Source organism: Alternaria hordeiaustralica (assembly GCF_023758085.1).
Source record: "Alternaria hordeiaustralica strain BMP 2776 chromosome Unknown scaffold_12, whole genome shotgun sequence".
Classification (NCBI taxonomy): Eukaryota; Fungi; Ascomycota; class Dothideomycetes; order Pleosporales; family Pleosporaceae; genus Alternaria; species Alternaria hordeiaustralica.
The window spans coordinates 80,646-102,916 of record NW_026056784.1 but is presented as its reverse complement, the minus strand read 5'-3'; the positions used below and the strand labels follow the sequence as shown (position 1 = coordinate 102,916).

At 54.3% G+C, this 22,271-nt stretch overlaps 6 protein-coding genes across 6 annotated transcripts; 5 read left to right on the top strand and 1 right to left on the bottom strand.

Annotated features, from left to right (window-relative positions):
- Nucleotides 1-1,793: 1,793 nt before the first annotated feature.
- On the top strand, nt 1,794-3,330 carry J4E84_006291 (uncharacterized protein; the record flags this gene model as incomplete). Its single annotated transcript, XM_049388882.1, has 3 exons — nt 1,794-2,286; nt 2,337-2,476; nt 2,524-3,330. 3 exons carry the CDS (start codon nt 1,794-1,796, stop codon nt 3,328-3,330), a joined length of 1,440 nt encoding a protein of 479 aa, XP_049243156.1.
- A 1,499-nt stretch (nt 3,331-4,829) lies between these two features.
- On the top strand, nt 4,830-6,780 carry J4E84_006290 (uncharacterized protein; the record flags this gene model as incomplete). The annotated part of the gene is made up of 4 exons (XM_049388881.1): nt 4,830-4,902; nt 4,952-5,021; nt 5,069-5,289; nt 5,339-6,780. 4 exons carry the CDS (start codon nt 4,830-4,832, stop codon nt 6,778-6,780), a joined length of 1,806 nt encoding a protein of 601 aa, XP_049243155.1.
- Nucleotides 6,781-7,688: 908 nt separating this feature from the next.
- On the top strand, nt 7,689-8,648 carry J4E84_006289 (uncharacterized protein; the record flags this gene model as incomplete). The annotated part of the gene is made up of 1 exon (XM_049388880.1): nt 7,689-8,648. One exon carries the CDS (start codon nt 7,689-7,691, stop codon nt 8,646-8,648), a length of 960 nt encoding a protein of 319 aa, XP_049243154.1.
- A 1,925-nt stretch (nt 8,649-10,573) lies between these two features.
- Nucleotides 10,574-11,417, top strand: J4E84_006288 (uncharacterized protein; the record flags this gene model as incomplete). The annotated part of the gene is made up of 2 exons (XM_049388879.1): nt 10,574-10,730; nt 10,789-11,417. The coding sequence occupies 2 exons, from the start codon at nt 10,574-10,576 to the stop codon at nt 11,415-11,417; spliced, it is 786 nt and encodes a 261-aa protein (XP_049243153.1).
- Nucleotides 11,418-17,855: 6,438 nt separating this feature from the next.
- On the top strand, nt 17,856-19,724 carry J4E84_006287 (uncharacterized protein; the record flags this gene model as incomplete). The annotated part of the gene is made up of 2 exons (XM_049388878.1): nt 17,856-18,292; nt 18,341-19,724. The coding sequence occupies 2 exons, from the start codon at nt 17,856-17,858 to the stop codon at nt 19,722-19,724; spliced, it is 1,821 nt and encodes a 606-aa protein (XP_049243152.1).
- A 518-nt stretch (nt 19,725-20,242) lies between these two features.
- On the bottom strand, nt 20,243-21,630 carry J4E84_006286 (uncharacterized protein; the record flags this gene model as incomplete). Its single annotated transcript, XM_049388877.1, has 3 exons — nt 20,243-20,486; nt 20,537-20,789; nt 20,838-21,630. 3 exons carry the CDS (start codon nt 21,628-21,630, stop codon nt 20,243-20,245), a joined length of 1,290 nt encoding a protein of 429 aa, XP_049243151.1.
- Between the last annotated feature and the right edge of the window lie 641 nt (nt 21,631-22,271).

Here is a 22,271-nt window from a genome sequence, read left to right as displayed (position 1 = left end):
CGCCCTGAATGATTGACTCGGCGGCGGTCAGGGGCGTCTCCGGGTGTCTCACAAGTCTCCAACCTCCACAAAATGGACAAGCGTGGCCCAATAGGCGGCGGGACTGCAAAGGCAATACGTTGGTTATTCAGTCGTTATGCTTCTTTTTCGCTGTCTCAAACCCGGCTGGTGCTTTGGCCCCCTGGTGGCTTCTTGTCGCCTGCTGCACGTTCTAAGCAAGTGCTATGCACCGTGCCTTCCCTCCCTTCTAGCGGCCTTCTATGTGCCTTCCAAATCTGGCCCATGCTCCCACATCCCAGCAGCCTCCAGGAACCGCTGAATCGCTGCACATGGTGTTGCGACCCAATCTGCGCGGTAGTGGAAAGGGGAGGGTGAGGTATCGTGGCGACCGCATGTAACGCCGGAGCCGCAACTCTATGCTGCTTGTCAAGTCACGATGCCTCATCACCTCCAGTCGCGTGGTAAGGTCCAACATGGGCGTTGGAGACTACCGTCGGCTTGTGGATCCTCATCTGTGCACAAAAGCGCCACATACGCCTCAAACAAGGTCGCAGGACTGCCCCAGCTCCTTGACAGCTAGCAGCGGCATGCTAACAGGAAAGGTCATGGTGAAGCTGTAGTGTCGCGAGCGCGAGATGAACGCAAGGATAGGGCCGCTCCACAGCTGGATGCGCTGCGATGCATTGATCGAGTGTATTTGAACGTGCCCTGCTCCATGCTGTCAGAAGAATGCTTGCCCGTTCCCTCTACACGCACCACATCTCCAGACTGCTAGGACCAATCACCTAGAGCCTCAGACACAGTCAGCGAGCAGAACTGATTTTGCTGCAGCCACGATTCACCTTTTCTTTTGCCGGCCCTAGGGAGGAACACGATCGACCAGCGCCCCCATCAGTCCACGACAAAGTTACCGACCATACCGACCCTCTTGTTGGGCGGAAGCAATCTAATCAGCACTCCGGCCCAAAGTGTCTTGTACGTCACGTCACCACATTGTCTAGGTGGACAGCCAGGACGCCAGGGAAGCAGAACCGCCGCGCCGCCCCCGCCACTCTTCAGTTTGCTTGCGGTGAGACGCGCAGTTTCGTGTGTCTGCATAGCCGTTCGTCTACATAAACCGCAGTGTCAGTGTGGTGGGCTTCAGACGCTTTGACAGCGACGCTGCCTGCACATCGTGGTCCCTTTTTGTCGACTAGCGCCTAGGACGATCCGCCCAAGGCCGAATCTGCTCTAGCGCCCCTACGACTTTCTGGGCAACTACGCGCAACGAGGAAAGAAGTACCTGCAGACTCTCCAACACCACGCCCTCCATCACCGCCATCCCCTGCCCTGCCCTCTCGCGCGTCTATATCTATCTCAGGTACGTACTCCCGCTTTGCACGATTCCCTTTCGCCCCGTGCAGCCCGCGCATTCCCGCTGCAGGTCCTTCTCACCGCTCCACTCCCCTTTTCTCCTGCTCCGACGTGGCCAGCGTGACTGCCAGACCGACAATTTCTGGCGCGCCCTTCTTTCACCCTTTACCTTGACGCTGCTGCCACGACGCCCGCTCAACCTCGCAACTGACATCGCCATCTTCAGTAGTGCATCCGCTGCATTGACCTACGCGCGGCCCCTCGACGACTCGACCTGACGCCCTCACCCACGCCCATCTCTGCTGCGTCCTCGCCCGACGCCTGATTTGCATCATCCTTACAGGCTCTCACCCTCACTTGGTGCGCACCGTCCCGTCTCTTGCTCATCGGGCCTGCAGTGCCTTGCCGCTTTCCGTCACGCGCATCCCGCCGACCGGAGAATGGAGTTGGACACGATTCTGAACCAGAGATTAACAGCATCCCTAGGAAACGGAGCGCTCACCATGCAACACGCAATGCAGCCCCAGCACTTCGGTGCGCCCCCGAGCTACCTCAATGGCGGCCACATCAAGTCGGAGAACGGCTCGGAGCGTGGCGTGTCGCCGCACCCGTCAGACTCGTCGCGCTACTCGTCGCAACAACCGCAGCAGCAACTCCCCTCGTATCCCTCGATCCCCCAACAGCACATGAACGGCCTGCGCTACCCCTCGCCCTCGCAAATGCAGGCGCCCATGCCCATGCTCAACAACAGTAATTACATTCCCAACCCGCCAGACCACGCGTACGCGCAGCAGCAGCAGCAGATGGCGGACGCGCAGGTCCAACACCAACACAACGGTGGGCGCCCCGCGTCGGACACGGGTCCACCTAAGGCCTTCGCGTGCTCGACCTGTGGTAAAGGCTTCGCGCGACGCAGTGACCTCGCACGTCATGGTAAGAAGCTTTGGCCCCAACATCAAAAGCAGAGCACTGACAGCATGCAGAACGTATCCACAGCGGTATCCGCCCTCACGTGTGCGACTACCCCAACTGCGGCAAGCAGTTCATTCAGCGCTCCGCCCTCACGGTTCACCAACGTGTCCACACTGGTGAGAAGCCGCACATGTGCGAGCGATGCGGAAAGGTACGAAAATTCTGTTCTGCACTGCATTCACAACTAACATCGAAAAGCCTTTCAGTGACTCCAGTTCGCTAGCCCGCCACCGTCGCATCCACTCCGGCAAGCGCCCATACAAGTGCCCTTACGCCGACTGCCAGAAGACTTTTACGCGTCGCACTACCTTGACGCGTCACCAGAACCACCACACCGGCACTGTCGAAGAGGCCGCTGCCGCCACTGCTGCTGCGCTCGCATCGCGTGCCTCTGCCTCGAGCAGGACCGGTCGCTCCGACGGTGGTGACTACTCCGAGACAGCATCGCCGCTCGGCACTCCTTCGCCCAATGACCGCAATCTCTCTCTTTCACCCGCACAGGGAATGCCTCCTGGTGGTATGCCTGGCCTGCACCGCCAGGGCTCCGACTACGCCTACATGGGCGGTATGAACGTCCCTCCCCACATGCGTCATGAGATGCCCCAGCCCAGCCCTCGTGCCTCCCCTGCGCTCACAGCTCAGTCATACACATCCAACGTGAGCGGCTCTCGCCCAGCGATCACCTCTCACCCGACCGCCTACGGCCCACCGCCGATTCTTGAGCCTCCTGCGTCTGCAAACCACAACCAGTCCGGAGGCACCACCAGCGCCAACGGCAGCCCTCACATGTCCGCCATGGGCTGGCAATCACCGGGCCAACAGGCTCTCCCCTCGCCTGGAGCCCAAGACAACGGCTACGTCTACCCAGAGCCCCAGTACCAGGCACAAAACGGAATGTACTACCAGCAAAACAACATCCGTCGTCCCAACAGCACTGAGCCGGACCACTACAATCCCAACCACCGCGAGATGGGCAACGGAATGTGGGCTCCTGCTGTCCAATAGAGTTGCGGCCCTGGCGCAGTTCTCCCACAGATCCTGGAAGATACATCCGACGTAACGCTTGAGCAAGCTCCACCGTGGCGTCACGGTTAATCTTCCCCACTGTAAAACTAATACATGCGATCACGCCAACCTAGGGAAAAACTGGACAGCCTGGAGCCTACGTTGACTTTGGGTCGCCTCCTTTGCAAGGTTTTGGGTCAATGTAGTCTGCAGACCTGTTCAGTTTTTCCCTGGTATGAGGTGCGATCCTTACTCTGGTGTTCTCGGCAGGCAGGACCTATACCCTGTTCCACAAAATTTTCTTACTGGCATCCCTATGGGCTAGCGGGTCATTGAGCGCGTTAGTTTTCCTGTTTCTTTCGACTTGCCCATATCTGTTTGTTGCAAGTCTTCCCATCTCCGGGTCGTGGTTATCTGGCGGCGGTTTTTCCATGGGTTTTCGTCCATCCCTCTCTCCATCGGGAGCTCGAGACGGGATGGCAGGCGTTGGGCGTGCCTCATACACACCAAGACGGGCAAGGGCGTCCGGGCTTGTTCCGTATTGTCTTGTTTTTCATATGCACCGGCAAACCTCTCTAGACTGGTATTTAATGAAGGACTTACATCCGCCTCTTAGACTACACCACTATTCTGCGCAAGCGGAGCCAAAAATTTAAATCTCTATAATACACTCATTCCACGGTATGCAAGTGAGATGCGTAATATGTGAAAAGCTATGCCATTTCCATTATGGTAGGTACAAAGATGTTGTGCTCCCGTCGTGCATGGCAGGAACGTGAATGAGCTCGGCTGTACCTGAATACCCTGAAGGTGTTCGCAGAACTTTGAATTGACGATAAAGTTCGACAACAATACATGCTTGAGGGTGCATCCCAGTTAAGCGTACAAGTTGCTCGAGACGAGCGCCTTCGTATTCTGTGTGCTGCCCTACAGTCGCCTCATTGGGCTCAGCGCATTGCGAGCATTACCCGTTGCATCCAAGATCTGCCCAGGCGACAAGAGAAGCCTCGTCAGCTCATTCGCAATAGTTGCGTGCTGCTCGCACAGCTGTTTCACGACAGAGAAGGTTATCCACGTATCTAGCACGAGTGAATGCCACAATATCAAGACTAATGTCCATGTTGGACGTCAAGTGAAGGTGCTGGTGGTGCCCGGCATTGACGTCGTCGCCGCGCTTTGACCCTCGAATTCGGTCGCTCGGCCCTGTCCTATGCAGGCGGTCATCGCACCAGCCTCGCATTACGTCTATCCACGTCTCTCCTGCATGTCCATTTTACCCCAGCTTGCCACAACCCACGCTGCCATATCTCGCTACTATCACCATCGCTGGGCAATCAATTCCGACGACAAACCGCGCTGTTGATTGCTTGCGCCCGTCTACTTAGTGGCACGTCATCCGCCCAGCGCTATACCTCAGCCACTCCTCTGGCGACCCTTCCCTCCCGACAGCTCCGACCCAACGACACCGCACACCGCGAGACGGAAATTACGTCGCGACCATGAGTAAAATCGCGAGATCGGTCAAGAACGTGACCAAGGGGTACAGCCAGGTCGAGGTCAAGGTCCGCAATGGTATGGAGTGCACCAGGAGCTGCATGCACGGCGTAGCTGACCATCGCAGCGACCAGCAACGACCCATGGGGCCCCGTCGGGTCTGACATGGCCGAGATCGCCCAAATCACCTTCAATAGGTACGACGAGTGCGAAGGCTACGCGAGCCATGCTGACCGCTACCCAGCTCGACCGACTTCTATCAGGTCATGGACATGCTCGACAAGCGCCTGAACGACCGCGGCAAGAACTGGCGTCACGTCCTCAAGTCGCTGAAGGTGCTCGACTACTGTCTGCACGAGGGCTCTGAGCTTGTCGTGACATGGGCGCGCAAGAACATCTACATCATCAAGACACTGCGCGAGTTCCAGCACACCGACGAGGACGGTCGCGACGTCGGCCAGAACGGTAAGCGCGTCCTGTTTTGCGAATTCGTGCCTTACTAAGACAATCGCAGTGCGAATGGCAGCTAAAGAGCTGACTTCGCTCATTCTGGACGAAGAGCGCCTGCGCGCCGAGCGAGCCGACAGGAAATCATGGAAGTCGCGGGTCACGGGCATCGAAGAGTACCCCGGTGGAGGCCACCACGGTCCAGATGGCGGGGAGAGAGCCACGCGCCCGCGAAACGGCGAACAGCGCCGCAACCGCAGAACGGAAGAGGAAGATCTCGAGCTGAGACTCGCGCTCGAGGCAAGCAAGAACGAGGCAGAGGAGGAGAAGAAGCGCCGCGAACGTGGGGCCAGAGTCGAAGACACCGACGATGACTTGGAAAAGGCCATCAAGCTGAGCAAGGAGGAGGAGGAGCTGCGCCGGAAGGAACTCGAACAGACCAACGCCGACCTACTTTTTGGCGAAACCACCGCACAGCCGAATGCCTACCAGCCCACGGGCAACAACCAGGGGTACCAGCAGCAGGGCCAAGTGGACTGGTTCGGTAACCTCATGGACCAGAACCAGCAGCAGCCTCAGAACACTGGCTTCCTCAACAACGCATACTCACAGCCCACGGGAATGCAGCCTCAGCAAACTGGCTTCCAGAATGGGTTCGGCGGCTACGGTGGCTTCCAACAGCAGCCCCAAATGCCACAACCTACCGGCTTTGATCAGTTCGGCGCTCAGCAGCAACAGCAGCAATACATGCAGCCCCAACACACGATCCAACCTCAGCAAACCTCGTTCAACAACAACCCGTATGGTCAATTTGGAGGTGGAGGCTTTGGTGACATGGGTCAGCAGCAACAGCAACAACCGCAGCAAGATCAGAATGCACTCCAGCCTGGCAGTCATAACCCATGGGCGAGCAACCAGACTCAAGAGTCGCTCAAGCCGCAGCCCACTGGCTCCAACAACCCATTCGCTCAGTCCTTCAACCGACCGCAGCCCACTCAGACCTTCACGCAACCGACGTTGAACTCGTTGAGCGAGCAGAAGACCCAGACCCAGTTCAACAACACCTCGTTCAACCCTCCAGTATCCTTCTCTCCTGCACCTGCAGCGCAACCACAGCAGCAGCAGCAGCAGCAGCCACAGGCGCCACAAAAAGAGATGGACCCGACCGCTGCCAGACTCAACGCGCTTCTTGCAACAGGCGAAGGTCAGGACACTTTCGGCAACGTTGGAAACATGCGTATCCCAGCTCAGCACACAGCTCCTGGAACATTTGTCAACTCGGCTGGCGCGGGCTTGAACCGGATCAACGCCAACGCTACCGGTAACAACCCGTTCTTGAACTCCCAGTTCACCGGCATGCCGCAGCAAAACCGCATGATGCCCGCGGCAACTGGCCCAGCGAGCAACTTCGGCGCCAACCCTTACGGCAGCGCGAATCCATTCGGTGCTCAGCCTCAGCAGCAGCAGCAACCCCGTCAGCCTGGTGCCAACAACCTAATAGACTTATAGTGTGCTGGTCCAGAGGGTAAAGCTGGCGCTTCGGGTCATTCTTCGATGCTGGAGCGTGGCACTCAGGCCTGCCCCAGATCCCCTCTCCCTCAGAGGCCCAAACCCGCATTCACGAATGGCAAGGCAGAGAGGAGCTTGGACGAGGCTGGTGGGAACGCGTGGTCATTTTGATTCCCTTATTATTATTTCCCCCGACCACTGCGGTTTGCATAGAGGCGAGCGACGAGCGCAACGAGTCAGTGGTGGCTAGTGTAGATAGCTTGATGAGACTATTCAACCCATGATAGTGCAGCTCGTCTGTGGTGCCGCGCAAATGTCTAGATTGAGACTGGAATCATTAATCCCTATTCTCTTTTCACGCTCCTCTCCGTGAAGTGAAAACGTGGAAGCTATCGGGTACCAGCATGAGACTGCGACGGCCTTTTCCTATCGTCCATTTACGCCCTCTCACCGTGAATCGGGAAGCTATTGTAAAATAGGCACACGTGACGCAATCTTCATGCGCACTGACGTTTGCTGGGCCCACAGCCGTTCTACACGCTATCCAACCCCGCAATCATCCACCTCCGCGTCGAGTCCACCTGCACCTCGCCGTGTCGCGAACTTCCTTGCCGGCTATCGTTTGCGCCGCTTTGGTTTATTGCCATTGTATTCACTCTTGACGATTCTCTTAGCCCAGCTGTTATCGAATGCCGCGCATTGTCTAGACCTCACGCTTGGCCAGCAGACTTCACGCTACTGTACTTGGCAACTTCGACGCGTCACGGCCAGCCAGCCATCGTTTGATATACAGACAAAACAAATACGATTACTAGTATCGCCATCTTTAGGAAATATCGTTCTACCCAAGAGCCTACATGACTTCAGAAGACGAGGCAATGCGCCGACAAACACGCCCGGTGTCCGCCATGAGTAGCCGAAAGCGTGCCATTCAAGAGGAGGAAGCGGAATCGTATGCGACAGAGCCTAAGAAGCTTCGCACTCGTGGCTCAGTTGAGGACGATGTGGCCGGCAGCAAGCTTCAAGCTGCTGGAGCATCAAGCTCGCGAGCCCGCAGTGGTCTTCTCACGCCAGAACCCAGCACCTTGACCGAGTCGCAACTCGAGCCTCCAGTCGACACCTCAGAGACGTCCGAGACCGCAACGGCAAACTTCTTCCCCTTCATGAAGCTTCCCGCCGAACTGCGCATCCACATCTACCACATGGCGCTCGTGCGCGAAGAGCCGCTCCTCCTGCATGCCGACCGCGCGCCCGAGAAACCCGAAGACGGCGACGACCTTCTCGCAGCACCGCGCCGAAACAACCTCTACGCCCCCTACATGCCCCGTCACGAACTGCCCGGCCCCGGCTATGCCTTCCATCGACCCAGACAGGGTCCCGAGCGCATCCCGCTAGACGACCCCATCGTCCCCGAGATCCTGCGGCTGAACAAGTTGATATACAGAGAGGCGCGCCAGGTCCTGTACAGCGACAACGTCTTCACCCTCAGCCTCACAAGCGGCATCCACACCCTCTCCACACTGCACCAGCGCTCGCGCAGCCTCATCAAACACGTCGTCCTCACCATACCCTCCCACCACGACATCCTCGACGGCTTCGCCGACCTCGTCCGCCTAGGCCTGCGCTACTGCTGGGGTCTCAAGACCTTCAAAATCATCCTCCAAGCCAGCCTACCAGACGACGGACGAGTAACCGGCGCGACAAGCGTATACGCCAACGCATTCCACATACTCCGATGGCTACCTCGCGGCTGCAACGTCGGTCTCGAAGGCAACGTGAGCGATACCGTCAAGCGCGTTGTCGCCGAAGAAGGCAGGCTACAGGCTGTACTTGATGAGGTGAGAGAGAGCATTTCTGAAACAACGTGATGATGTGAGGATGTTGGGTGCTGACCAGTGTTGCAGGCGAGTTATCTCAAGAGGCAGCATCAGATGCCGGAGAGGCATTAGTGGTGTCGATGTGGTGGCTCTGTGTTGTGTCTTTTTGAAGAACGTGATCTGAGATGGTTCTTGGGTGTAACGCTGTGCATGATTTGAGGGGAAGTTGCCCTTTTTGCGGGCTTTGAGCCTTGAACCGCGACACTGTACGCTGAGTCGCAGTGTTGATGATATGATGGAAGGCTGCCTTTTTGCCGACTTCAGGCCTTCAAGCGAGGACGTGTTGTCGCATCCTGCGTTGTTGTCAACGGCAAGCCTGTATCTTGAGTTGCACCTGGGCAGTGTTGATGATACGTTGGCACGTGGCGTTTGCGTACTGGACTGGAGACTCGTGTTGTCTCGTCTTGCGCAAGTATCAGCAGAAGTGTATACCTTGAGTAAAGCTTCTTTATCACACTGCAGCTCCATCTTGCGTGAATCAAACGCGCATACCTTTCGTCGTGGAGACGCGACTGCGCTTCAGCCTCTTCTTGGCAAGTCACGTAACGTCACCTGTTATTGAACTTGGAAGTCGGCACAGTAACGTGACAGATCAGCCCTTGGAAATCTCTGAATTCAAAATGCTTCTCAGCCGAGATGTCCTGATTGGGTGGGTGCGATTTGGAGTTCGGAAGTTGCGCCCTTGGGAGTGGCTCGTCTGCCTCGTGTCACCACAGTATCATGGGAGGAACGCCACATCCAATGCTGTAATTTTATTCTAAGGTATGAATAATGCACAGCTCGCCCCTTTCCCTCAAAAAGGCGGCGTGAGATTCCTTGTCTCGCGACTGCTTACGCAGCACCTTAGCTCCTACCACTATTGGCTAGTAGCTTACAATGTTGACACGCCACAAGTACAGTACCATCTCAGCTCAACATTCTCGTGTGCCAGCTAGCTACTTACCTGGCAATCCTCTCGTCATCGCACGTCTGATATCGCATGCGCTGCTGGACTGAGGTCTGTTTGCGTTTGTCGGCAGAAAGTTGTGGCGGTGACGCGTCAAATGCGCCAACGAGACGTTGCAAAGCTGTGAGAACCGTCTGGAAAGGCAGGATAATGAATCTTATCGCCAGAGCGAGGGCCGAAGCGCGAGCCCGAGTTACAATCGCCTCCTGTTTACGTGCGCGGATGAAAGACACCGCACCATACCACCAACACTGTTCCGCACACTGGCGTCCAACTTCGGTTGGAAAGACTCAGCTAAAAGCGAAGCTTCTCAGATGATTCAGCTTCTTCTGAGAATGATAGCGCAGGCGGTGGGGATGAGGTGGATGTCTCTACCGCCTGCTCCGCCTGCTCTCGTGCAACTTAGCATCCACCATACATGCGTCAGATCGGATTGCGGTTCCGCGATGATTCAGCTCTTTGTCAAACGCAAACTCCATGGCTATCCAGTTCGTCCAGTATGCCTAATGCGGAAACAAGTAATCTTGGGATTGAGTGACCAAGCGGCTTTCAATCCGCATGTGTCGCACAGCATTCCCGGCAGCCATGACTAAGTCTTCTCAAAGGAGGCCCTTCAGATTTGGCATCTCGGATGACCATATCATAATGCCGTGCGGCGAAGTTAAGACCGTGGTTGACGGCAGCATAGTGATGAAGTGCGTTACTTGCCTCCGCCGCCCATTGGGGCTGTTGCTATTCTTGTTGTGTTTAATCAGCAGTGCCCAGGAAAAGCGCGGAATCAGAAGCCGTCGCCTGGCTCTACCTAGTCAACATCGATGTAGGGTCTAGGCTAAGCTCTCTTTACGGCTTGGATGTAACCCTGCCGTCTTGCAATTAGGAACTGATCAGCGGCTCAAAAGCAAGCCTTCGCCAACGCTTTCGGGCAATATTGATCCCATCGTTCTGGTTACCGAACACACTAGCTGGCGCCATGAACTCTCCTCCTACCACTTCATCGTCACAGCTTCTTTCCACACCCGATGCTCGACCAAGACGAGCGGCAGTGAGTGAGGAGCCCGGGAAGAAGCCTAAGAAGCCCAACAGCGAGATACGAAAGCAACAGAACAGGATAGCTTCACGTAACTATCGTACGTCAACCCGCAGGTCGTTGCTCGTGGTGACCACAATTAATGACATTCGGTATAGGAGAGAAGCGCAAACGGAAGCTCCAATACCTCCAGCAGTTGATCAGGGACGACTCAGAGGGCCGTCAGGAGTCAGAACCTTCGCCTGAGCAGCACGAAGTGTACCCGCGCTCTCTGTCCGCAGACTACGACATTACAGGCGCGATTTCATCACCATACCAGATGCCTTCAAGCCGTGTCTTCGGCACAAGCAGCGCAGTCGCAAACGAAGCCGTCCTGGCAGCTACCGTCGCATCCCTTGATCCCCATCACCTCGCAGTCGACCAAGCGTATCCTTCTTACCCACCCCATTGGAATACGCACATCTACTCTCCGTCTCCACCAGCGAGCATACCTTGGAACATGCCGCCAGCGTGGATGTCGAGTTTAGACTACTCTGCGCAGGCAGCTGCGACCACTCGCCCCTCTATGTACCGATACCACACCCACCCAGCGCAACAATCTTTCCAGCAATCTCACATACCTTCGCCATCGCATCTTCAACGCGACTTCTCGTCGAACGCAGACGTCTACGGCTATAGCGCAAACTACGCACCACAAAGCCAGGCGCCTGGCAACCCCAACGTGAGTCTGCCTAACTCGTACTCGTACTCGCCGTATCACCAGGGCCGGCGGAATGCTCCACATTGAGGTTCGAGATCCTCTTCCCCAGTCTTTTGCCGTATGGCTTGGGTGGAGACAGCAAGTAAGCTGACGTGACCAACACCTAGCAGTACGCGCTTGGATGCGATCCTTCGGATTTTGGACGGCTGGTTTACATCTGAACATTCACAACGCATCGAATTTAGTCCGCAGTGGCTCACTCAGTGCGGGCAAGGCACACAAAAACATGCCAGATGGTTTCCTCCGTCGCAATCAAGGCGAAGCCTCTTCCCCAATCCAAGACAACGCGCGTCATCACTGGACCGGCAAACTACGACGCACAGAGAATAACCACAACGATACAATCGACTTTCAGCTGTCTCCACAGTTCGCTTCAAACGAAGTATCTTACTCCATCGGGCTATTGTTCACGCACGGAAGCCGCGAAAACAGCTTACGCCAAGACTACTGCCACGCTGGTAGCACCACATCACGATATCTGAGACATATGGCCACGCGGTCTTGCGTTACTTGCGGGAGTATGGGTGAGATGGATGGGGTGGATGGGATGGAGGGGTATCTTGACTGTACTGAAACTTGTTGGGGCAAGTTGGAATGAGCCTTGGGAGGTGACGAGGATGTGAACGACTTTCGTTGAAAGGGGAACTGGAACTGGGTTGGGATAGGAATTTTGATTTAGAGGCGCGCAATGCTGCGGCTGAAAGGCTACCGAGCATCTTGCGTGTGGAGTAGGGTACATGTTTAGGTGGCCTCGCGTGACGTCAGCTGACCGGTCACACTTCTGATTGAAACTTAAGTACTTGTTGAACTGAAGTGGAGAGAGGGGATACTCTGATGTGGAAATATTACAACTGCGAGTGTAAACGTCCAAAATTTGAGTACTATCGATGTGCATTTACTATTCTGCCTGCTCGTCGATGGGGAGTACCTGCCTAGTCCGCTTTCGGCTAAGCCTGGATAGGCTGTGCAACCTGCCCGCGTCATCAGCTGAACCCGTTCAGCCTTCCTTCCTCTGCCTACGCACACACACAACAGAATCGACGCACGACACGCCATTCCACAGGTGTTCAGAGGAGTGGCGCTCAGTGTGGTCGCCATTTTCTCAGGTATTCCGGTCTTCCGGAGACAGCCTATCAACTAGGCCCCGGGAGCTAGCTCTCGCTGTGTGCGTGTTAACTTCGCGTAGTAACTGAAGCACTGTTGCTGCTGTTGAGGCAATATTCCCATATACGCATGACATCTACTATGGAACTATAGCTTACCCAGGCTTTTCCATGCGGCGATGTCTTCCCGCGACGAGCTTTCAGATGCGGAGATGTCTTCCCGCGACGAGCTTTCAGATGTGGAGATGTCTTCCCGCGACGAGCTTTCAGATGCGGAGATGTCTTCCAGCGACGACTCTTCAGCCTGGGGGGTGGTACCTCTGGAACGGTCAGACATGGAGGTGTCTCCACGAAGTCGTTCAGAGTTATTGTAAGGTGATTGAAACGCTTTGATAACGCGTACTAATCTTGGTCAGGTCCCTCGCCAGAAGACTTTATCCAGACAAAAGTGAAAAGAAGATCATCGCAAAATCGAACGAGCTTGCTGTGGTGCCCGACAAAGTGTATACTTTATACGAATTGAGTTGTGGCGTATGCCACCAAAACAGTGATGAATACTGCTTACACTTTATTCTTGTGAAGAACCTGAACGTAAACTGCATCTTCTGCGGAATCCTACGCAAGTGTCAGCAGCATTTTGCAAAAGATGCGAATTCGATGGAATTGAGTTCCCATGGGCTTAAGACCGATATCCAGATATGCTACAGCAGTGGGCACTCAACGGCTGGTTGCGAGAGAGTCCATGTTCAGTTGTACTCGAAAGGTTCGTCCTTGATTTTAATTCGAAGGGCTGGCTGATACAAGCGACAGAGTCAGAGGCTCTTGTGAGCCCTTTCAGATGCGCGAAAGATGTTTCCGAGTCTGCGGACTCGATAGCCTCGATGAGTGTCATAAAGGAGTGGATAAATCGTTGCGACAAAACCCATCAGCATGTTTCACCCAAACACGAGTCTAGGCCTACACGCTTGATTGACATTTGTGGCCATGACGGGAAATCTTATAGACTCTGCTCGCCAGAATCCTCAGTCAAATTTGCTGCGCTTTCCTACCGTTGGGGACCAGGCAAGCAGTCCGAGACGACGAAGGAAAACGTTGAAGCACGGTTCAAGAAGCTGATGACTTCAGAGTTCCCAAAGACTCTCCAAGACGCCATTCAGGTTGCTAGAGGACTCGGTCTGGAATACATATGGATTGATCGGATTTGCATTGTGCAAGACGATGATGAAGAATGGGCGAAAGAGGCATCCCTTATGGCAGATATCTACGCAAACGCGTATGTCGTCTTGTCAGCCACAGCGACTGAGGACTCCAAGGATGGGTTTTTGCACGAAAGATTGGAGCCCCTAGTCATGGAATACGCACGAAATGGCCAGCAGGGCCGTGAAGTGAGTGCAAGACTCATTGAAAGCCACGACTGTCTTCGCTTTACAAACAAGAACGATTACACGTTATTCCAACGGGGTTGGTGCATGCAAGAGAGATTTCTGGCTCGTCGAATTATTCATTTCCTGCCAAATGAGATTCTTTTTGAGTGCGAGCATGGGCGAGAATGCGAGTGTGGCGCGGCCAGTAAGGAAATGATGGTGCGGCGCGTTGGCAAAGGATACTGGATGTTTGCAAACCTGCGAGCTGCCCCAGAGATGACAGAAAGTTTCGCGTCGGAATGGATGGACATAGCGCATGAATACAGCAAGATGGAACTTACCTATGGACAAGATTCTCTCCCCGCGCTTTCCGGAGTGGCAGCATGCATGGAACACTTGAAGCCTGGGGAGTACATCGCAGGACTCTGGGAACACCGCATCGTGTGTCAACTAGGGTGGTATGTTAACACAGGTCCCGCTACAAGACGTTGGAAATACCCCGAGGATGTTGATATCCTGGGCCCTACATTCTCATGGAGCTCACACGTGCACGGCATAGATTTTGACGACCCGGCTGAGAATGAACGGTACATATGTACTTTGAAAAGTTTCCAAACCCAGCCAGCCACGTCCAATCCTTACGGACCAGTTCTACATGCATCCCTTTGCCTCAGCGGCTGGGTGGTACCTGGAGATCACATCGTCATGCGCTTAGCGACGTATTTAGTTGACGGCAATCATAGAAAGATCTTCGTGTTCCTCGATTCGGGATTCAGCTTCGACACTTCTGAACCATGTCCGCCCGTTGATAGCGGTTTAACCTATGAGGGGTTGCAAGATAAGATCGCATGGAAGTCGGTGGTCTGTTTCGGTTTATACGTGGGGAATCAACAATACGATAATGTTGACGCACTTTTACTGCAGCCCACAAATAATGGGAAGAGGGAGTACGTTAGGATTGGACTAGTTTCTCGGTTAGAGAAGCGTTGGTTTGACGAACACGCGTTAGCAAGCACGGTTACACTCGTCTAGCTAGACAACTGGCAGCGCAATCTTCTGATAGCTACACCACCCAGAAATAGACGGTGAAATTATACAGCAAAGAGATCCTAAGCCACTCTTCCTCCTCCTCTTCCAGGTCGTCTGCGTCTTCTTCCACCCGTTCTCGAATCATTCGGTGGCTCCTCCTGTGGCGGTGGCGCCTCACCAGCAGACCACCTATCCTGCTCATCTCTCAAGTCAATCCAACGTTCGTCTATCCCTTTAGCCATTGCCTTGTCTCTCCGTTCTTTGCGTACGACGCTAGCCGTCACACCGCCCTGAACCAACAACTGCATCCCTATTCCTTCTTCCGTACCTTGCTCATACATACCCAAGTTCATGACTCCACCGTCTGGGTTGTAGGATTTGCGAACATCAATGTTGTTGTGATGTCGGACCAAGCCGTATGACAGCATAGGATCCGGGTAATTATCCGCGATGCCGTGAAAAGTAAGACTTTGGACGGCGCCTTCAAGACCGGCATATAAGTTCTGTGACGTGGATGACGGAATGGAAAGACTATAGACGGGAGAACCTTGCTGCGTGCGTGAAGCAGGGTTGCGGGGTCTGAGGTAGAGATTCCAACCGCCACTCTTTCTCGAACTTTGGCTTTTATTATCATCGATGATGATGTTGGTGGCCGAGTCGCGCGAAACCGCTTTGCCTTTTGGTCTGTGACTAGGGGTGGAAATGGTGTGATATGCATGCGAGCCTGATAAGCGCAAGTCAAACACTTTGATCATGCTGTGTAGAGCCACACCTGCTACGAAGCGTTCTCGCCCTTGTGCGGCAAGAGAGTATACGGCCGAATCGTTTGTTGGATCCCAGAAGATCTGTTCGAAGCCGCGTGGTGAGCGCATGTCATGCAGCCTAACGATACCATCGTAGCCGCCAGACAGGAAAGTGTAGCCTGCTTCGGATGCGCCCGGTGATGTGCTGGGTAATGGGAGTATTGAATAAACCGCCGTGTGATTTGAATGCGCCACGCTCTCGCTGGCCACATTGAAGCGACGCAAAGGCTCGGATAGAAAGCCTTCGGGCCCAATGTGGTAGACCTCGATAGGTTCGGTGTGGGGGCCCCATCCAACGGCGACTGCATCATCGGATACGAACTCGCATGACCATATTTTACGTTGTGGTTTTCCGTCTAATACGGTCTTTGTTGCGGAAGAGGGCTTAATCGCTTCATCCGAGAAGTTGTGACGATCGATAGGGTAAATCGCTAGCGACGTATCCGAAAGTGCGGTGGCTAACAAGGGCGTGCTCGAGGACGATATCGACAGATCAGCGATGGCTCGTTTTCTGGTTTCATCAAAGACATCAGGACGGTCAGTGTTATAGTTTTGCACCCGCGTCTCTGCAAAATCAGGGCTGGCGCTGAGTACCGATAGCTGGCCTGATGCCGTCCCAAAGACGATGTCTTCGGAGGCCAAATCCCGTTGGTGCGGACGGAGCAACCTTAAGTTGACGATGTCGTCGCGACCTTCAGAGCTGTCTGGGATCTTATACGTGAACCACGTGGTCAGGTGTTTGAACGCGTCATACCTCCACGTCTGATCAGGCGCCTGGTCGAGCCCCTCTTCGCGTTGCCTGATCTTCTCGATGTTCGCACCCGTCTCTTTCGTACGCATAACAATTTGCGTACCAGCAGACCACGCCAATACTTCTTTTCTTTCTCCCCACGATCCATATATCTCTTCATAGCTGTCAATGCTAGGTTGATAGCCCATTGTCTGGCCCTGTGGACCCCTCCATCTTTCGGCTCGCCAGGTATTCATGCTCATCGTCTTTTCTGTTGGCTCAAGATATCTCGCGATCAGGCCTCTCCGATCCCAGTTTCGGCATAGTGTTGTCACACCGTGGACGGCGTTGTAGGCATCCGCGTCCAGACCGCTCAGGCCAAAGCGGCCTCTGAGCAAAGCTTTCCATCCATCGAGCTTTGCGAACTCGCTCAACCGGCGGCTTGCTAAAGAGAGGTAAAGTAAATCCCGCGGTCGTTCAAGATGGGTCGTTATCAACGAGAGAATCTCATTCGGCAGCGTGTCGATAGTCGCCATGCTGCAGTCGCGTCCCTTAGCTTTTGCTCAAGGCTGCGACGACTGATAATGTAATGTTGATATTTGAAGTGTCAGTAATTAGTCGAACAATCGCAGGGTCGGCATGGTTGCGTTTATAGGGCTCATGTTTGCTGGGCGGAAAAGTGAATGCCTAGGTGTCTCATCGGACGATGACGACAGAGTTCTCGCTTGGTGGCGTTTGCACTAGCCACATATGAGCCGAAAGGTCTGGGGAGTCATCGATCATGGCGACAACAAGGCCACTTTGTGACTCTTCTTCGTATACTGCACGCCTGATTCGGACGACATCAGCTCAACCCAAAGCGGTTGTGCAGTCAGGAGACGATATCGTTTTGTACCTGACATTGAACTGCGCCGCTCGGCATCCGCGCCCCAAATTAGCCGGCATCCTTCATCAGGGACCGCCACACTACCCGCTGGCCGCGATTCCCCTGGCATCAAAACGCGCTATCGCACCGTTGAGATCACGGCTGCGACTGATGGCTCGTTCTCGCGACGAGGCCGAGCCGTTGTTGTTGGAATCCCGCACTGTCAGCACGCCCTGTTGATCGCGGTGCAACTCTCGCCAGACAGCCCCATCGCGCCCCAAGCTCGCGGTATCTTCTCGGGACCAGGGCCATCCCTATAAGCAGGCCGTCCATCCACCCCCGCGGACCTGGCGCTGATGACTTCCTTGTTGTGTTCTGTCTTGTGACAATCATCCGCAAGTGCCAACCTTAATCCTGGCTGTTTCTGACTAAATGCGCGGGGTCTCGCGAGCGTTGCCGTCAGTCGCAACGATTCCTGACAGTCAGACACTTGTACAGCAATCCGGCGCCGCCCAATCGATCCACGACATTTGTTTTGCTGCAACGCGACGCGACGCTACGCTACTGCGCCATGGCGGACGATGAGAAAAGGGTGTTCGCCTTAATTAGCGCCATCGGCACCATTCGCGACCAGCTGCGACAGGACATCGACGGCTTGCGACAGATCCACAACCGTTGGAGAGATAGCAATGGCTCCTCCATCAACCTCATCGCGCAACTAACAGCCTTGAAGTCTAGTCTCGGCAACATCCTGGACTGGCTCAATTATGCTATTAGCGACCTCCATCCACAACTGGTGTCCGACTTGGACGTGCTAGCGCATTCTTGTGGGCTGCTGGTACGCCATGTAGATGCTCTGAATGCGCGTCTGGACTACCGGGACCATGGTGCTGTCGATGTCGCTTCCAAACTAAAATACAGCGTCGCTAGTAGATCTATGGAACGACTGCAACAGGTCGCCCAACGACAGAATGATGCCGTGAACTTGCTGCTTGCAGCATGTCAATGGTAAGCTGCTAGTTGACCTTGCTTACAATCGATGCTAATGACTGCCAGTACCGCCCAAGCGCAGCGAAAGATCCTGCTTCATAAGAGCCGCCAGATCAGGAAGGAAGATGCGGCAAATCTGAGGACTCTCACCCAATCCTCGAAATTAAACGGCGCTTGCATTACCAGCCTTGCGCAAATATCGCGATTTATCCAATGGCTGAGACTATTGTTCCACATGAAGATTGCGCGGAACGATTCCGATGGAACAATCACACCATCGGACGAAGAGTACGAGCATATGGCAGCAATCAACCGGTCCGAAGCAATAGATCGTGCTTTGGAGAGAGAAGCTACTAACCTTCGGCACGAGACTAAGCTGGTCCTTGTAGGCAATCCACAGGGTGGCAAAGAGCTGATAATGCATCAGCTGAAAGTGCAGTTCGCCGAGGGTTATGATAAGATGGAAGAACGATTGAAGTACCGCCCCGCAGTTTACCAAGTTGTAAGATCACTCATATCGTCGATCACGAATTTACTCACAGAGACCGGCGTTACACTCTCTGCCGAACTGACCCACGACTTCGCGATCTTGTTGCACGAGCTGGACGCCAGAGAGGACGGCATATCGTCAGACGCCGTCAAGGCCATCACCAGAATCTGGTCGTGTCCCGAGTTCTCCAAACTCTACGTCCGTAACTTCGAGATCGACTTCCCACAGTACGCGCCGTACTTCGCACAAGAAGCACCACGGATAGCCGAAAAGGACTACGTCCCCAGCGAAGCCGACATAATCCGGCTAACCCGCTCTGGCGGCGGCATCAACGAAACCCGCTTCGACTGGGACGAGCTCGACATCCACCTCTTCAACATCAAAGGCTACGTCCCACAACACTTCAAAGAGCGCTGGTACCACCAACTCGAAGACGCCACCGCCGTCATCTTCACCGTCGACGTGTCCCTCTACAACAAACCCAGCCCAGAGCGCCCCTCGGAATCCATCCTCGTCCACGAATTCGAAGGCTTCGAACAATGGGTCAACCGCCCCGGCTTCGCCCACTCAACCATCATCCTCATCCTCAACAACTTCACCCGCTTCGTCAGCAAAATGGCCTACGCACCCCTGGAAAAACTGTTTCCAGATTACACACGCAATGAATCGGATCCGGAACTCAGTGCAAGACAATACATTCTACGCAGGTTCAAGAATATGAATCATCAGTCACTGAGCATTTATAGCTTTTGGGTTGATTTGGATTCGAGCGATAATCAGCATTTGTATGGCGCGCTTAAGAAGACGCTGAGTAAGGTTCAGGCGACGAAGGCGCAGGAACGGGCTTGGTGTGAGGGGCTCGAGGCAAGGACGGAGAGTGAGAGGCCCAGTACGAATGGGCTGAGCGTTGCGCAGAGTACGGAGAGGGCGAGGAGTCGGAGTGGAGGGAGGAAGAGGTAGGAGGGGGGTAGGGTGAGGGTTGGTGTGTTGAAATGGGATTAAAGACTGGATTGGTTCGATCTCTGGGTCGGGGCAAGGGCTCGGTATTTGCTGTTCGGGGTTGGCGTTTCAGGGATTGAAGATACCATGGTGCGGTTTTTTGGGTAATAGACGTGGAGGAATTGAGAGTGGCAAACCACGCCGTGCTATTCACATGGAACGTCGTGCAAGGACTGGTTGTCTCAAATAAATTATATTGTAATGTTTAATACCCATTTGGAACATACTCGCTTCTTGCGGCATTAGGTCGAGTCACAGGACAGTTCGATGTATTCTTTGGTTCGCATGTCGATGTTACTTAGTAAGGTTATCGGCGTGGCCGAAATCTCGCTGGCACGTCAACCTAAGGGAAACCTGGACAGGTCTAGAGCCTACATCGACGTTAGGCTACCTAATTTGCAGGTTTTCTTCTTGATGTAGCCTCTAGGGTGTTCAGTTTTTCCCTTGTATGAGGTGCTGGGAGCGTTCTATTACCCGTCTCACAAGTCTCGTAGTTCAATCGTAGGAAGCAGGTGAGCATGTGCACCGCCTTCGTTCTCACGATCCCACGCCCATCGCTTGGCAAGAGAGGGGTCTAGGGTACCATCCAGCATCTCCACGACGTAGCGACCGATCGTAGGCATGAATTTCCATCCGTGGAAAGAACCGCCTGTCGCGAGGTAGAGATTCTGAGAATGCGGGTGCGGCGTGATGATGAAGTCTTGAGAGGGTGTCACGGCATCCCTACGAACTGTTAGCCCGATTTATCGTAGTGGTTCGGAGATGTAGCCTACCAGCAAACACGATACTCGTCAAACTTAACGTCCTTCCCGGGTTCACCCAGTATGCCGTTCTTGACGAGTTCAAGTCGCTGTTTAAGAGCTTCATTCGGCTGTCTCTGTGCTTGACCGGGCTCGTTTGGTGGGGAGGAGAACTCTTGACCTGATGCCTCGTGTTTGACGGTGTTCTTGTAGGCTTCATCTCTGCAGAACTTGACAGTGTATGGATCCTGGTCCGACAAAGGCGCTGTTAGTGGCATCACTTCCCCTGGATTCTGTCAGTCAGAGTAAAAACGGTAGACGTCGGTCTCCTCACCTCGTGTTGGTAAGACAGAATGTACTGTGACTGGAATCTCGGTATACTGCTGCCCCTTCTTTGGGTCTAGGTTGACGATGCCAGTGACTACTGCTCCAGCGACCAGGCGCCCGTCGACTTGTAGCTCGCCTCTGCTCGGAGCACTGTCGGCGATCAATTTGGCGGTCCCTGCACCAGTAGCGAGGATGATGCGATCTGCTGTGATGTTTTCACCACCTTTCGTTAGAACTCCAGTACATTCTCCATCAGTACCGAATGTCAATACATCGATATCAGCTGCGGTATACTTGACTCCTGCCTCGATCGCGGCGTCCGTGTAAGCGGTCAAAGCTTTGGTAGCTTCCGCCCACCCACTGTCTCTGTTCACGAACACTTCGCCGACTTCAGAGAAATCGGTGTTATCGTAGAAAGAACCGTACATCTTCTTGAAGCGCTCCGGGCTCGCCATCTCCGCATCAACCTTGACTCCAAGCTTCTCATAGTTTTGCAACATCTCTTTCCCCAGTTCGGTATTGTCGATGTTGATCATACCGCTTTGGTAGTAAAACCGACTGAAGAGTGGGTCATCTCGCCACAGTTGTATGGCCTCCAACGCCTTTTCCATGTAGAAAATGTCGCCATAGTCTGCACGAACAACTTTGTTCCAATCCCAGGATGCGGCAAGAGGGCAGGGGTACTGCGTTCGATCGACCAATCGTACAGAAGCCTCAGGGTACTTCTTGATAAGATGGTAGGCGGTAGAAACCCCGAAAACCCCGGCACCGATGATGAGATGCGATGGCTGGGCGCTCATTGTGTGTAGTGACCTTGGCAGTCGTTGCCTAGTTCGAGATTGGTGGCTGAACAATCGGAACGTAGCGAAGCGAGAACAGCTTTGGTGTGACGGAATCGAGGGCTTGGCTATCCCAGACAAGGCAACCATGAGGTGCTCAGGGTAGATCAGAAGCCTGAATACATATAGTGATGCTGCGATGGCGAATTCGATACGGGCAAGAAGTCGTAATCGGTGCTATGACGAAAGCATCTAGCGTTCTTTCCTCAGCGCTAAAATGTGTATGCACAGCCATGGTGGCATGCAGGTTGCCGCACCGTGGTCGCTTGCAAGTTCTCTCAATTCACGACAGGGTTCCCCGCCTACTTTGCTTATCGCCTTTCAGCCTCAGAGGCACGAATGGTATCATGCGTGAGCGAATGAGCGTCTAGCTGTATTGCAAGCTCTACACACGTGCGGTACCGTTGCCCTCCCATTTGCGCGACCAAGTGTCGATGCGATTGAGAAAACAACGCTTACCGCTTGAGTGTTCAGCCGCCTCGCCGGTTGTGACTGCCACCCATCAACGAAACGATCAAGCTCGGGTGCGTTCATGTATTTCCAGGGCGGAATAAGCATCGAGCATATCTTGTTGCCTGGATAGAGATCGGTTTGTTATTCAT